Source organism: Sabethes cyaneus, chromosome 3, assembly GCF_943734655.1.
Source record: "Sabethes cyaneus chromosome 3, idSabCyanKW18_F2, whole genome shotgun sequence".
NCBI lineage: Eukaryota > Metazoa > Arthropoda > Insecta > Diptera > Culicidae > Sabethes > Sabethes cyaneus.
The window spans coordinates 146,053,905-146,068,865 of NC_071355.1; the positions used below are offsets into that span (position 1 = coordinate 146,053,905).

At 37.3% G+C, this 14,961-nt stretch overlaps 2 protein-coding genes across 3 annotated transcripts in view; one reads left to right on the forward strand and one right to left on the reverse strand.

Moving 5' to 3' along the window:
* Positions 1-2,765: 2,765 nt before the first annotated feature.
* LOC128744664 (peptidylprolyl isomerase domain and WD repeat-containing protein 1) lies at positions 2,766-5,368 on the reverse strand. The gene is made up of 8 exons (XM_053841829.1): positions 5,145-5,368; positions 4,699-5,086; positions 4,408-4,640; positions 3,943-4,349; positions 3,778-3,887; positions 3,600-3,718; positions 3,090-3,430; positions 2,766-3,024 (listed from the first exon to the last, which is right to left on the reverse strand). The coding sequence occupies exons 1-8, from the start codon at positions 5,257-5,259 to the stop codon at positions 2,881-2,883; spliced, it is 1,857 nt and encodes a 618-aa protein (XP_053697804.1). The 5' UTR covers positions 5,260-5,368; the 3' UTR covers positions 2,766-2,880.
* A 7,412-nt stretch (positions 5,369-12,780) lies between these two features.
* The window catches only part of LOC128742673 (uncharacterized), a 36,641-nt gene continuing 34,460 nt past the window's right edge, over positions 12,781-14,961 (forward strand). The window contains exons 1-2 of one of the 2 annotated variants that reach the window (XM_053839102.1): positions 12,781-13,322; positions 14,064-14,204. In XM_053839102.1, coding sequence (XP_053695077.1) covers positions 12,854-13,322; positions 14,064-14,204 — 610 coding nt within the window. In that variant the 5' untranslated portion in view covers positions 12,781-12,853. Of the gene's footprint in view, positions 13,323-14,063; positions 14,661-14,961 lie in introns of those variants that run through there. The other variant, XM_053839103.1, reaches the window with a different exon arrangement.

Consider the following 14,961-nt stretch of genomic DNA (forward strand, 5'->3'; position numbering starts at 1 on the left):
TATATATGGAAATAAAAAATGCCCATGACGTCGCAGTATTTCAGAATGAAGTCAATGTATTCAACACTTGGTGCAACAAATCTTTACTAAACCTCAATGTAAAAAAATGTAACTCAATAGCATTTAGCAGGAAAATTCAAACTCCCTCTATTGACATATACTTAGGAAATAATATTGTACCAAAATGTAAAATTGTAAGGGATCTAGGAGTAATCTTAGACTCAAAACTAACATTTACAGAACATTACAATACCATTATTAACAAAGCAAATAGAATGCTGGGCTTTATCAAACGCTTCAGTCATAATTTCAAAGACCCATACACAATAAAACTTTTATACATTACATATGTAAGACCTATTCTGGAATATTGCAATATTGTATGGCACCCACAGACTGCGTTACACGAAGGACGCATTGAATCTGTTCAGAAACAATTTCTACTATACGCGCTTCGAAAACTTAACTGGACAGTATTTCCATTACCATCTTATGAAGCGCGCTGCATGCTTATCCATATACAAACACTTAAAGAACGTCGCGAACAAGCAATGCTTTACTTTATCAATGACATTATCTCTCAACGCATCCAGTCCGCAGATTTGCTTGCTCAATTAAACTTTTATGCGCCGAGTCGTAACCTTAGAACTAGAAAAATATTTATGGAAAAATCATATAAAACCAATTATGCGAAAAATGGACCAGTCAATAACATGATGCGCCTTTATAATCAAAATTGCGAAAGAATTGACATCACTATGTCCAGAATCCAAATTAAACTACGACTTAGCCATAGGAATAATGTATAGTATATAAGTAAACATTGTAATAATATTATTGTATGTAGTCTACAAATGCTTGACGAATAAAACAAATCACAAATCACATATCGGAAGCAGCACTATAATGAACACCTGAATGGCGTGCAGGCGGAAGACCATGATAGTGGAGGAAGTGCCCACATTGGTGTAGTAAGCAACGAAGATGTGCCACCCCCATCGATAAGGGAAGTTAAAGAAGCCATCCAGCGGCTGAAGAACAACAAAGCAGCGGGAAAGCATGGCATTGTAGCGGAAGTTGGCCAGCTGTCTGCATCAACTGATTGTCAAGATTTAGGATACGGAACGACTACCGGAGGAGTGGAAAGACGGGGTTATCTGTCCTATCTACAAGAAAGGTGATAAGCTGGATTGTGAGAACTACCGAGCAATCACTATTCTGAATGCCGCCTACAAAGTGCTGTCCCAAGTCATCTTTCATCGACTATCGCCAATAGCCAATAGATTTGTGGGAAGTTACCAGGCCGGCTCCATAGAGGGTCGGTCTACAACGGACCAAATCTTCACCCTTCAGCAGATCCTCCAGAAGTGCCGCAAATTCCGAGTCCCCACGCTTTCTACTTTCTTGTTAAGAAAATGTCGATTCCCGCGAAGAAAAAATGTAAATTCCGCCAATATGTTTGCTGTCTTAATTAATGAATGTGTGCGGGGTTTTTCGCAGCTGATGTTTTCTCTGACGGTAGATTCTCATTCGCTCTCTGGCTGACAACGGCAATGTTTTTTGAAGAGCAGTTTATTCAACCATTATACAGCTAATATCCAGTAAACAAGCGCTTGATAAGCTGTTATTCAACAAAAATGTTTGTTGGGAATGGTTGACTTCGTCGAAGGTGGTAAAGAAATCGGTATAAATTGCGTCGGTTTGAGAGCGTTCGGTTAAGGGGGGACCCTACTCTGAAAGACCGAAAACTAATTGATTTTCAGAAAAAAAAATTCAGATGTCAGAATTATAGTTATGTGTTGGGGTGTTTTGGTTATTGGTTAAGGTATATTTGAAGATATATTGTGTATTTTTTGGGTACCACAATAGTGATAATTACGCTGGTGGCAGGTGGGCGCGTGAATGCCCTGTAGAAAATAGTTCCTTGCCGGCGGTACGTGCCGGGAACCAACGGAGTATCGTAGAACAGATTTCAAGGATAATTTTGAAGCTTTAGGTCAATACCTAAATTGTTACGTAGTGGTATTTGAAAATTCGAAAAATTACGCTAGTATCTGTAGAAAGTAGCATGTACGTATTTGGATTTCTTACTCCACTTCTGTTCTGTGCTTCAAGTCCCAATTAGTCCAAACTCAAGCCTAATTTAATGTCCTATGTCATGTCCGATTTCAAGTTCAATTTCAACTCTAATTTTTTGCACCTGAAAGTTCGGAATTTTCAACCTAATCACTGGCAATAATAGATAATAATAGTAGATTCGTCATCCTACTTTACTCGATTTTCCAGACCAAAACATTCTTTTGAAACGTTTTCAACGATTTGGTTGTCTAGACACGATAAATGATAGGTTGTGAAGGAAATTCAATTTGTAATGTTTCCAAGACAATTATAAAACAAATTAAAGCAAATCAGTTTAAAATTTATTCATTATTTCCATTTCAAGCGCCGAATTTACTACTTTGGAATGCAGGGAATTACGTCACAAAGGGAACGAACAGATTCTCAATTGACGGCTACTACCCGTATGTAAATAAACATCCACTTGAAAGTTCATCTAATCAATTTATTGAATATTACAGATAACCAACAATATTACGTGTTCACAGTATATGGTTCTCAAGCTCCTCGAGAATCCAATCACAACTCAGCAAATACCGATCAATTGCCGCCAAACTGTAAGTTTCTTATACATTTATTGCCCATGATTTCTTTTTTACAATATGATTATTTCAGATGAAGCATCGCGACCACCACCGAAATATGAGGAAGTGATAAAGTCACCTGAATTATTTGCAAAACCTCCGGAGTACAACCGAGTATAACAATTTATTCGTGCAAGAGGAATTTTTTTACTACTGACAATATCACTATCTTTATTATCTATGAAAGATTGATTGAGATTATCCGAATTTCATCATACGGTTTGTCAGTTTTAGGGTTTGTTTTACTATTGCATATATTCTGCACCACTTCCATTCCTTTATGCACACGTCCAAACACGGTATGTTTGTTATCCAACCAGGGCTAAAAATAGAAATGATAATACCAATCAATCATTTAACACCGCAAATAGTTAGCTAGGTACCTACCGTCGGAAGAACGGTCACAAAAAACTGGCTGCCATTGGTATTCGGACCAGCATTTGCCATGCTAATCGTGTACGGACGATCGTGCTTTAAGGTCGAACAAAATTCATCCTTAAATTCTCCGCCCCATATCGATTGTCCACCGGTTCCCGTCCCGGTCGGGTCTCCGGTCTGTATCATGAAACCCTTTATGACGCGATGGAAGATATGACCATTGTAGTAGCCGTTCTTGCTGTGCACGCAGAAATTCTCCACCGTCTTTGGACACTCCTTCCCAAATAGGCGCATGTGGATGTCTCCCATCGTGGTGTGAATGACGGCGTGATCGTATATCTTTTGGGGTCCTAATAAACGACAAAAAAGGCGATTAACAAGCGATAAAAAGTTGAAACAGTATTTGCTTAGTTAATTTGAAAATACCTTCTCCTTTAGATATGGAAAGCATTGTAGTTTGTATTAATTAATTAATGCCTAAATCAACTTTAAAAACTATGAAAAATATAGCATTCTTACCTTGACCTTCGGTAACAGAGATGATGTCTTCCTTAGAAGGTTTTTCGTTAAACACATCGCGATCAATGTCTTGCAAATCTGATGGTAACCGTCGACTATATAGATAGAAACGTTGTTTTCTACAATAAAAAGCATAGCGTTAGTCATATAGTTTCAGATTTTGTCGATATGTACTTACTTGTAAGCAGTGCAGAATAACGTAGGATCGTTTACCGTAGACTGCAGCGCTGGATTATCCGATGCTTCTTGTTCTAACGTTATTGCTGCCTTGGAATTTTTCACTCGACCCTAAAATCAGCAGCATAATTAGTAACTTAAAATGTAAATATTATTCCAACTCTACCTGAAACAAGGCCAAATGAAGCGGTCTCAAGTTGTCATTTTTGCCAATAATTTTCACACATTTATTTGTATCAACATTCACCAATTTAATACCCAGCATTGTAGGATACATAATGAAATGTCCGCTGTAATCGAACGTTATATTCATTAAATTGAAAGAATCGGATTTCTCCAAATCTCGTTCATTTGCCATCCGCCGTCCAAACTCCATATTGGAAAGGGCTTGTGAGAGCTGCTGGCTCTCACTGTACCGTGCAAGACTTTCGTCATACACGCGAAGCAATTTTCCGCTCAGGCTGCCAAATACGCGCACTTTCCTGTCTGCAGAGACGGTTGCAAATTTTCTACCATCCGGTGAAAATGCCAACGAAATAACCATCGTTTTGTTTTTGGCAAACTCATACAAACCTGACAAAAGGAACCGTTTTTATTATTCTCAGCAAGCACCATGTAAAAGCAGACTTACTTGTATCGAGTTTGGATTCAAAGTTAACAACTTTGGAAGGAAATTTAAAATCATTTCTCGGTCCTAACCAGTATTCTAGTATACCAGCTTTATCTATCGAGATAGAGAATTCGTAAATGGGATTATACTTGATGAGTACTACTGGCTTTGTATGCAGTTTCTCTAGGACATGCAGCGGAGTGCTGGTACCCTTTCCATCGTACACGTAAATTTTGTTGGAATCTTGATCCGCTCTGCAAGAGATAGAAATAGTAATTATGCGTTTCAATAATTACAGCCCCATCGATTTACACTGCAAGATAGCTAATTGCATCACCGGTATTGTGAATCCACTCAGCCCGGTAAGGAACGTATTCTAGTTTCAACATATTGATCATATCAAAGTTGATCACGTCAAACACTTTAATGTTTTTATCCACGGAAGCTGTGCAAAGATACGACCCAGTAGAGTTAGTAGCAAGTGCATTAATGGGAGCCAAATGACTTCGAAAATGTTTGACGAATTCAATTCCGTGTTCCATCTTTTTCCAGAATTTGACATGTCCATCCACACTCACGGTTATAATAAAATCCGTTTTCGTTACAACCAGATGCGTAATAGTGTCCCGATGCATGAATGATTTTTCATAGCATTCGGTTGATGGCAAATTATTCAGAAACAGCTTTTCATACTCTAAAACTATAGAGCACAATAATAAATAAGATAGTTTAAAAATTATCTAACACAGTGCCGTTACCTTTTCGTTTCTTCGGTGGAGCTGCTGCGGTTGGCATTGGTCCTATCCACTCTTCCTCTTCTTCAGAATCCGCATCGGCACATCTTTTCTGATCCTCACGAGTCGAGTCGCTCATTTTTATTATAAACAAACAATGCTACGTTGAAATAATATTAAATATTACGGCACTGGCCACAGAATAACGTATATCTATAGGGATGGAGCCTAAGAAAATGAATCCGATACCGATTATTATAAACAATACCAGGATGTGAATGTGAAGGAAATCGAGGAAATCCTAAAAGAAAACAAAAATAAGCAAGAAAATAGCCAAAACAAAAACGAAACGTCGAATATCGTACACGTTTAAATTGAAGAATGTAAAAAAAAATTAAAATAACTGAAACAGGGTGACACAACCCGAGTAACCATTAAATTTTCTTCATATTGTCAATTGCAAGAAAAATAGTCCAATAAATAAGTGCGCAAACGCTCATAAAAGTGCCATTTTAGCTTAAATCGTTTCGGTCTCTTCGGCGCATTTATTGCTTGGAATATTGAGATTGCTGACAGCTACCGTACGCACACTATCCCGCGTATACGTACACGCGATTTGTTGCTGCTGCTGTTGGTTTTTCCATGACGTTTTTCAAACTGGGGGAAAACAAACCACCAACACAACTGCAGATTAGCAAGCTCTATTGCAGATTGCAAGAAAAATCCTCTTACCGTGTACCCCCGTTCGTTTGACCGCTTTTAATCTGAACACTTTTTAATTTGCACCCCGTTGGTAATGCTAAAGTTTCGAAACACTTTGGAATAAAAAATTGCATTAATGTAACAAACAAGCTTGCAGCATAACACGTGATATTTTTAAATTTTATCACACAATTTTTGCTAAAAATATTCTGAAAATAGAAAATAGCATGGAAACAATTTGATTGATATTGTTTGAAGAAGAAAAACGACTGATAATATTTTCTATTACGAAGCACTGCCCAGTAAACCATTTGGTTTGTATATCTCGATTGCAACTGAGGTATACGAAATCATATCTGAACGAAAAAGTTATATTTCACGCCATATAAGAACATATATGTACCAAAGTGGAGGCGATATACGTGCGAAAATTTTGACAACTATTTGTAATTCTATTTTGCGCAGTTTTTATAACACGCAACTAAATACTCCTGAATATATGATTAAGATATAATCAAATATTGCAATTGTCTATCCTGCTTTATAATTCACAGTCATGAATTGTATATGAAGACACGCACGACTGCAAAACAACTTATTATTCACTTCGATTTGACATACTCTAATCATTATACAATTCGAATGTGAAATTGACATGAAAACGATTTAATGTGAACTTTCTATTACGATTTTGTGTTATCTGGGTGCAATGACTCTAATTAGATTGCAACACTAATTGCAGATCTTTGGCTATTTCCTTGCAGTTACTGTGCGTTTAGTCGTTTCACTGCAGCCTGCAATAAGAAATAAATAACCATGTTTCTGCTAAACAATCCGCTTCTAGATAGGCTCAAGCATCAAACCGTTTTACAGCTGCTTAAAGGTGTTAAGGTGTAGAGTAGAGGCTTTCAACTCAGCTTTCTACTAGTACAACAACAACAACAACAACAACAACAACAACAACAACAACAACAACAACAACAACAACAACAACAACAACAACAACAACAACAACAACAACAACAACAACAACAACAACAACAACAACAACAACAACAACAACAACAACAACAACAACAACAACAACAACAACAACAACAACAACAACAACAACAACAACAACAACAACAACAACAACAACAACAACAACAACAACAACAACAACAACAACAACAACAACAACAACAACAACAACAACAACAACAACAACAACAACAACAACAACAACAACAACAACAACAACAACAACAACTACTACTACTACTACTACTACTACTACTACTACTACTACTACTACTACTACTACTACTACTACTACTACTACTACTACTACTACTACTACTACTACTACTACTACTACTACTACTACTACTACTACTACTACTACTACTACTACTACTACTACTACTACTACTACTACTACTACTACTACTACTACTACTACTACTACTACTACTACTACTACTACTACTACTACTACTACTACTACTACTACTACTGCTACTACTACTACTACTACTACTACTACTACTACTACTACTACTACTACTACTACTACTACTACTACTACTACTACTACTACTACTACTACTACTACTACTACTACTACTACTACTACTACTACTACTACTACTACTACTACTACTACTACTACTACTACTACTACTACTACTACTACTACTACTACTACTACTACTACTACTACTACTACTACTACTACTACTACTACTACTACTACTACTACTACTACTACTACTACTACTACTACTACTACTACTACTACTACTACTACTACTACTACTACTACTACTACTACTACTACTACTACTACTACTACTACTACTACTACTACTACTACTACTACTACTACTACTACTACTACTACTACTACTACTACTACTACTACTACTACTACTACTACTACTACTACTACTACTACTACTATTACTACTACTTTAAGGCTGCTTAGAGGTGTTAAAGTGGTTTTACAAACTACTATGAAGTTTTCAATAGGCTCACAGTACACATACTGTCAGATCATTGAATTTCGCAATTCGGCTGAAAGCAATTGAATTGAAACTCGACGGGAATTGAACCCGAAAAAACACCAAGGGGTCGGTCACTCGGCACAACCGCGACTTGAAACGAGCCGAACTGTGCCATTGCTGTACCGAATGTGTCGAACTGCAAGATTTGTTAAATTCGTTTTAATCTGATAGATCTGGCAACCGTGCGAGATGATTTTGACAACTGGTAGTGCACCCATTTCATATGTAAAATTGAACTGGAGGTGTATCGCGTGATATCTCTGGAGTGCCGCGGCACAATGTGCTGAGTGTCCAACCCCTTAAAAAACACATGCATTTTTAATTAGCTCTTTTATACGAATTAAAGTTATTCGAAATTAAAAATATCACGTTCGACAATGTTCACGGCAAAATAAAAATATCGCGTTCCATTTTTTTTTAAATTTAAAAATAGATTTTTGTTTTGCTGCATAAAGATTGATGAGACGTTGATTAAGTGACTGGAAATTGCCTAACCCAAGTAACCATAAGCATTAATCTAAAACCGTGTATTGGAAATAATTCTGCATCCCAAGTGCCAAACTTTTGTATATTAGCAATCTTAATGCTTATAAAACGTATATTAACATTGTTGATGCATAGAAGCATTAACGTAAATCAGCATTAAAGAAAGCAATATATGCGCATCTAACGTAACAATATAATGCAATGCAATTGACTAGCATTAAAACGAGCCGTAAGCGTTGATGAACGGCTTGTACTTGACTTCTTATTTTGCTATTCTGCGGCCACTATTTGTGCCCTCTTCCATCTGACGGTTGCCGTCTTTTTCTATCCTATTGGTAATGCAGGATAAGTAGCTATGATATGAGAGGGAATATCACCAAGATTTAAATACGACTAATTTCACCTCACTCAATCACATCCGCTATGGTTTAGATAGCAAAGGTGCAAGGAAACGAATGAGGTTGCATGACTAACTCCCGGTTCGAGCCCTGTCTAGGTGGTAAGATTATTCAGCATTTCCAAAAATGGTTCTGTATACTCCTGCTCCCCTTGAGATGCTTCACAAAAAAATCGCTTGCTTTTTTATTTTTTTAAATCCCGACCGAATCTATTTTTATTTACCATAACAAGCAAACGATATGCCGTCGATACTTTTTCGATACGTCGACAATGTAGATAAAATGACGTTTCGTTTAAGCCTCAAACAAACACTGATAATGCTTATTGGATGCTTGTGGCGTAGCATTTTAACAACCCGCTATTTCGCCTTTTTAGCATTATGTGAGTTCTACAGAAGTATATAAAGAAAAATATGCTTTTAATCATAGTTCTGTATGCTTATACAATCCCAGGTAACCAATAAGCATTAGTATAAGCAGTAAATCAATCGTTTATTAGCATCCCTGGCGTTTTATACTGCAGGTTGCTGTTTATCAGCTTTTTGACTGCATAACTGTTGTAAATTGGCATCCACAATTCTATTCAAATTCTTTTTGTCAGTAACTAGCTGCAAATAAGCATTGTCAGCACTATAAGAGGGTTAGCAGTAAAGTAGCCGCATATTTTGCCAAAATAGCATTTGAGTAGCATTTAAGGCAACTTAAATGCTTATTGGCTTGCATTTAAATTGCATTGGAAATGCTTATTGGTTACCTGGGATGTTGTCCAAGGGCTAGTGTTTAGTGCTTTCTGGTTACTTGGGAAGGCCCCGTACAGACTAAACGCGACAGCGACGCGACACATTGCTAAATGCACAGTCCTGCTTCGGGCGAAAAAGGGCTGCGCGTATGACTACAGCAAGAAATGTCGCGTCGCGTCGCATGTCGCTTGCACCCTGACGGTACCCTAATTATTTCTCGTTCTAAAAATAAAATTGACAGCATTGTGCAAACTGGTTGTTTAAAAGTGCGCAAAATTAAACTTCATTGCAGCCTTAAAAGCAGCTATTAACAAGCTCGAAACTTGATAAAATCACCAGATTTAGATGTTTAGGAGCTAAAAAAGGTTCTTACTTCTTAACCTAAACCAGAGATAAACAGACATAACACTCGTTTTCCATTCTTCACAAGAATTAAACAGTCATTTCAAAGTTGGACTTACAAGGAAACATCACTATCGGTCACAGGCTTAGAGCTTAACCATATACACCATAATGTAGTCCTGTCGATCCAGAACATCACTGCACTGCTCGTATAGGTGTAGTCTATGGAACTTTTTTGAGAAAACTTAACTTGAAATTTGTATGAGAATGTGACTCAATGGAGGCGCATGGTACGTGAATATCCTACATACACGGTCAAGTAACAGAACAAAATATCAGCTACAAGGATTGCTCGGCACAGATTTCTCCTGGTTGCTACGGTGTCCAGTCCAATTAGCATCAGGCACGCTTCGTATCTTGGTATCTTGGAGGGCGAATCGAATTAATTTGCGTTGTATTTTCTCTAACCGATCAACGCCGTTGAGATCGTTTCGTTTTCGGGAAACGACGTCTTCTACTTTATTGACCGCGAGATAGATTTTAAGATCATCCCTTTGCTGAAGCCTGAGTCCTCGTAGTGGAAAGTTTACATCGTTGAAGCACAGAGAACAGATTAACAGGCTCGAAGGAAGCAATCGATTTTTGGTGTGTAAAATCTGTTGGTAGTGCCCTCCAGAAATAGTTTGCCAAACGCATAAAAAAATATCCATGTACCTTTATCAATATTTCTTTGTGCTGGAGTTACATAGCGGCGATGGCAGCGACATCAAGATTTAGTTGGCCATTTACTGCTCGAGGGGTGCTCTATTGAAGGATTACTCGTAGATTACATAAAAACCTTTTACACACTTTTTGTCAATTACCTGGTAGTCTGTTCTCTGCACGGGAATGACACTTCCAATACCAACCTGTACAAAAAAACGTAGCCAACATAGAGCGGGCCCAAGCTGACAGCTTCATAGATGGGCTCAAGCTGACAACCGAGTCGGATGTGTAAATTGTTAAATTTTCTTAGTTTTAGTTTGATTTTAGCCAAGGTTTTAGCATCACATAGCTAATGTTAGGCAGGCAATTGATGCGAAATACATGTAACTGTGAAAATGGTTAGTTAAATTCGTTTTGTGAGATCGCTTTGCGTTTGCCGCCTTTTTCATGTGAGCAACGAAAATGTGACGTCATATCAGCCCCCTGGTTCTCTGTTGTTGAAGTATAGCACGAATATGAGCCTTGTGGAATACTGGATGTAACAATAAGCTCGCTGGATATTGATCTTCCGATTTTAACATCCAGATACCGATCAGCCAAATAGGACTTCAGCTAAGCCAAATAGGACTTCAGCTAGAGCAGTAGGATGCCTCCAAGTCCCATCCTGTCGAGTTTGGCAATCGAAATTTCATGAATTAACTTATCAAAAGCCTTCTGGTCGGTGGATTGCATCCGTTAGGAAACGCCATCCGCGAGGAAAAAGAATCTTGTACGATTTTTTTGGTTTTTGAGACGTTGTCATTGTGAGCTAGACTGCTCTAATGATGTACTCGAACATCGGGATAGAAAGGCGTTGTAAAATGTAAGCTTCCTGGTTCAAATTGCGGCGATAAACTCCGATTTATTACAAATACAACTAATGCTTTAAGTCAGAGATTATTTAAATTGATATTGTGCCTGCCAGTCAAATCTGGATTATTTACTCTAACACCAATTGCTGTTGTTGCTCTTTCTCTTTCTTACGACAGTGACTTCAGCATGTCGCAATTTGGTCACAGTTCTGTGCAGTCTAACTAAACTACGTTTAGTGAAAAAAAAATAACATGGAAAGTGTAGTGTAACGAGGAGAAAAGTTTAATAACACTTCCAGGTGGACAAAAAAGTGATTTCAGAAACGCTTGTTGCATAATAAAATCCTCCTTTTTCAATCAATATAATTTTCTGTTTGCTCTGTTACTTGAGGGTGTATGTAGGATATTCATGTACCATGCGCCTCCATTGAGTCACATTCTCATACAAATTTCAAGTTAAGTTTTCTCAAAAAAGTTCCATAGGCTACACCTATACGAACAGTGCAGTGATGTTCTGGATCGACAGGACTACACTATGGCACAGACAAACAGACATAACTCTTGGAAGAAAAATCAACAAAAATTATCGTACCTCACATTTAGCCTGAACACTAGCACCATCTATGATCGACATTCCCAAATATCAAATAGCAATATGGGTGTCCCTCGAAGTAGCAAGTATTTTTTATGGGGAATTCCCCTTCTTTCGTCAAAAAGCGCCACTTTGACCAAAACGGAGACATTCCCAACTAAGTCCAAATTTGAAATGACGGTTTTATCGGTACGATGAATGGAAAACGAGTGTTATGTCTGTTTATCTGTGACTATGGTTTATATGGTTAAGCTCTAAGCCTGTGACCGATAGTGATGTTTCCTTGTTAGTAGGGAATGTCTCCGTTTTGGTCAAAATGGCGCTTTTTAACGAAAGAAGTGGAATGCCCCGTAAAAAATACTTGCTAGTTTACGGGATACTCCTGTTACTATTTGATATTTGGGAATGTCGATCAAAGATAGTGCTAGTGTGATGAGGTACGATCTTGGGTACGATAATTTTTGTTGATTTTTCTTTCAAGAGTTATGTCTGTTTGTCTGTGCCTAAACCATAGTTCAGCCACAGGTTGAATAAAATCAGCTATAAAAGCGTTTGATCAGCCTGAAATTGTTACTCGGGTTGCAATCGCGTTGGGCCCGGGTCGTGAAAAGCTGGTTAGGAAAAAGGTAGGAGGGATTTTTATGGGGATTCGGCACAAATGTGCGAATGAGTAAAAATTACGTACATGTAGATCTTTATGTTTTCTGTGTAGGAAAATCGGAAAACGACTTTGTTTTGAAAATGAAGATTTTCTTTCTGTCAAAATACTGATGGCTTCTTTGTTTTGTATTCGTAATCAGCAAAAGATTGCGGTTTTGTAAGCTCTTTTACCATAGTTTTCGTAGTGTTTTCGATAAATCTAGTGCAAAATGAATCTCAACTTTATGCTTACGGAAATTTCTCTCCAACTGTTGGACAATACCTTTTACGACACGCACGGTCAGTCCACCGATAACATGAAGGACCTGTTCGCAACGCAGAACTCTTCGCTTCCGCTGAATAATGGCCAGAAGCGTCAGAGGAAAAACAACGATCTCCTGTGCAGTTTGGGAGTAACTCGTTTTGAAGACTTGCTAAAGAACTACAGTGACTATGTGGACATTCAGTATCGAGGATTTATCGATAATTTAAAAGCTCGCATCGAAACGATGCCACTGCCGGAGGAAGAAGCAAGCTCGGACGGTAGCTTGAGTATTAAGAAAAAGACCCAAGCACAAATGCATACCGAGCTGTGTGAGGTACGGATAAAAACACAACGAGAGTACACGAAAATGGTGGCCCATTCGAAGAAAATGATGGATATTTACCTGGACACATTGCCCGCCGATGCTAATCACAGTAAGTTTTTATTACTAAAAATAAATTACTGTTTAATTTAAAATTAAATTTTAACCATGAAATATAGGTTTTAAAATGCTTGGCAATGACCCAGTACGAAAGCTTTCAAAATTATGAATTTTAATGCTGCATAAATGCACAAATTTCAGCTGCTCTCCACAATATTAGTTACTAAAGAGCTTAGTCCGCTTGATTAAAATGTAGTGTTATGTTGGACGTACATTCTTTTGTTTTTAATGCAGTAAAAGTCATTATAAAAATGACATCAATGTTTGATTTACTTCGCGCTATTAGATATTTCTTTGTACGCTCGGAGTTAGTAGGTATTAGGATTTAACTTTTCCGTTGGTATGTTAACGATATAATTACAAGCAAATCAAAATGTTATGTTACAGACTCGTATTTTGCTGCTTAGTTTGTCTTTATTTTGCAATTACGCGACATAAAATCATCAATCTAGCTCAGATGCAGTTGATGTCATGCCGTTTCAAGGTTGGATGTTTTTTCGCGTAATTTATAAGACTAAATCACTTAATTTGGTCAATTATTTAACTTCAACAGCTGATGTGACATCATTTTAATTCAATTCAAATTAATTTAAAATTGCATTCGTTTGAAGAATATACAAAACTGGAAAAATTCTATTATTTAATTGTAAATTAATAAGAAATCTTTCGCTCTGTTTGTTTTTAGAGTATCGAAAATTAACAAACCATGTGAACAATAATATTTTTTTTTCAGAATGGGAATCGTCAAAGTACATCGAAGAAGAGCGAAACGTGCTGATGAACGAGTACAATAGTTTACTGTATTTTCTCAAGTACATCCTAGCCGACGTTAAAGATCGAGAGCATTGTGAGCAAATGCTGGAAATTATCGAAGGTACAAAAGAAACGCTATGAGTTCGGGAGTTTTTTTCATTGTCATGGTTTTTCTTTATTTAAATATGTACGCAAAACTGTTGATTCTAACTTATGCGTCGAATACTACACTAGTGCTGGGATATAAGTTACACCTATGTTTATAAGAATAGATCGGGTCCTATAATTGCCAGAATGAGTGATCTTTATGGGTTGTCGAACTAGTTTAATAAATTCCAATTGACTGTTCTATCAACAGTATTTGCGGCTTGCAGGAAAACGATATCTGTATTGCTCTGTAGATGTTGAAGACTCCTCAATAATTTCTGTTGGTGTAGTGCAAAGCATATCAGAAAGATTTTAAGATAATATTTGTGTCTAGCAGATAGAAGATATGGTAAAAATTTAGACTTATTGCAACTTATGTTCAACATGAATCATATTGCTAGCCCCCAAGTAATAAAGGTTACATGATTGCTGCTCTCATTATTCTAAATTACTTTAATGATTGCTGTTTCGCACTTTTTATCACAAGTTCCGGTAATACTTTGGTCGCCGTTATATGTTCTTCCATTCTTCGTTAATCCTAGGCTTGCTTTCCCTGTCGCTGTTGTCTAAAAACTAGCAGAAAAGAGTTAAGATTGTATCTTGGTTCGGATCGTGGATTGCTTTTGAAGCAGTTTGCTGTTGGGCAGTATTTCGGCGCGCTTTTTTTTATTTGAGAAGCTAATGGATAGGTACATGTTCTAAAAATAAACATTGAAGGCACGTGTTTGAGC

Coding starts and splice junctions, on each gene's coding strand:
- LOC128744664 (XM_053841829.1), bottom strand. CDS start 5,259: ATGAGCGACTCGACTCGTGAGGATCAGAAAAGATGTGCCGATGCGGAT. Junction 3,431..3,599: donor CTCTGTTACCGAAGGTCAAG/GTAAGAATGCTA, acceptor GTCGTTTATTAG/GACCCCAAAAGATATACGAT. Junction 3,025..3,089: donor TTGTGACCGTTCTTCCGACG/GTAGGTACCTAG, acceptor TTCTATTTTTAG/CCCTGGTTGGATAACAAACA.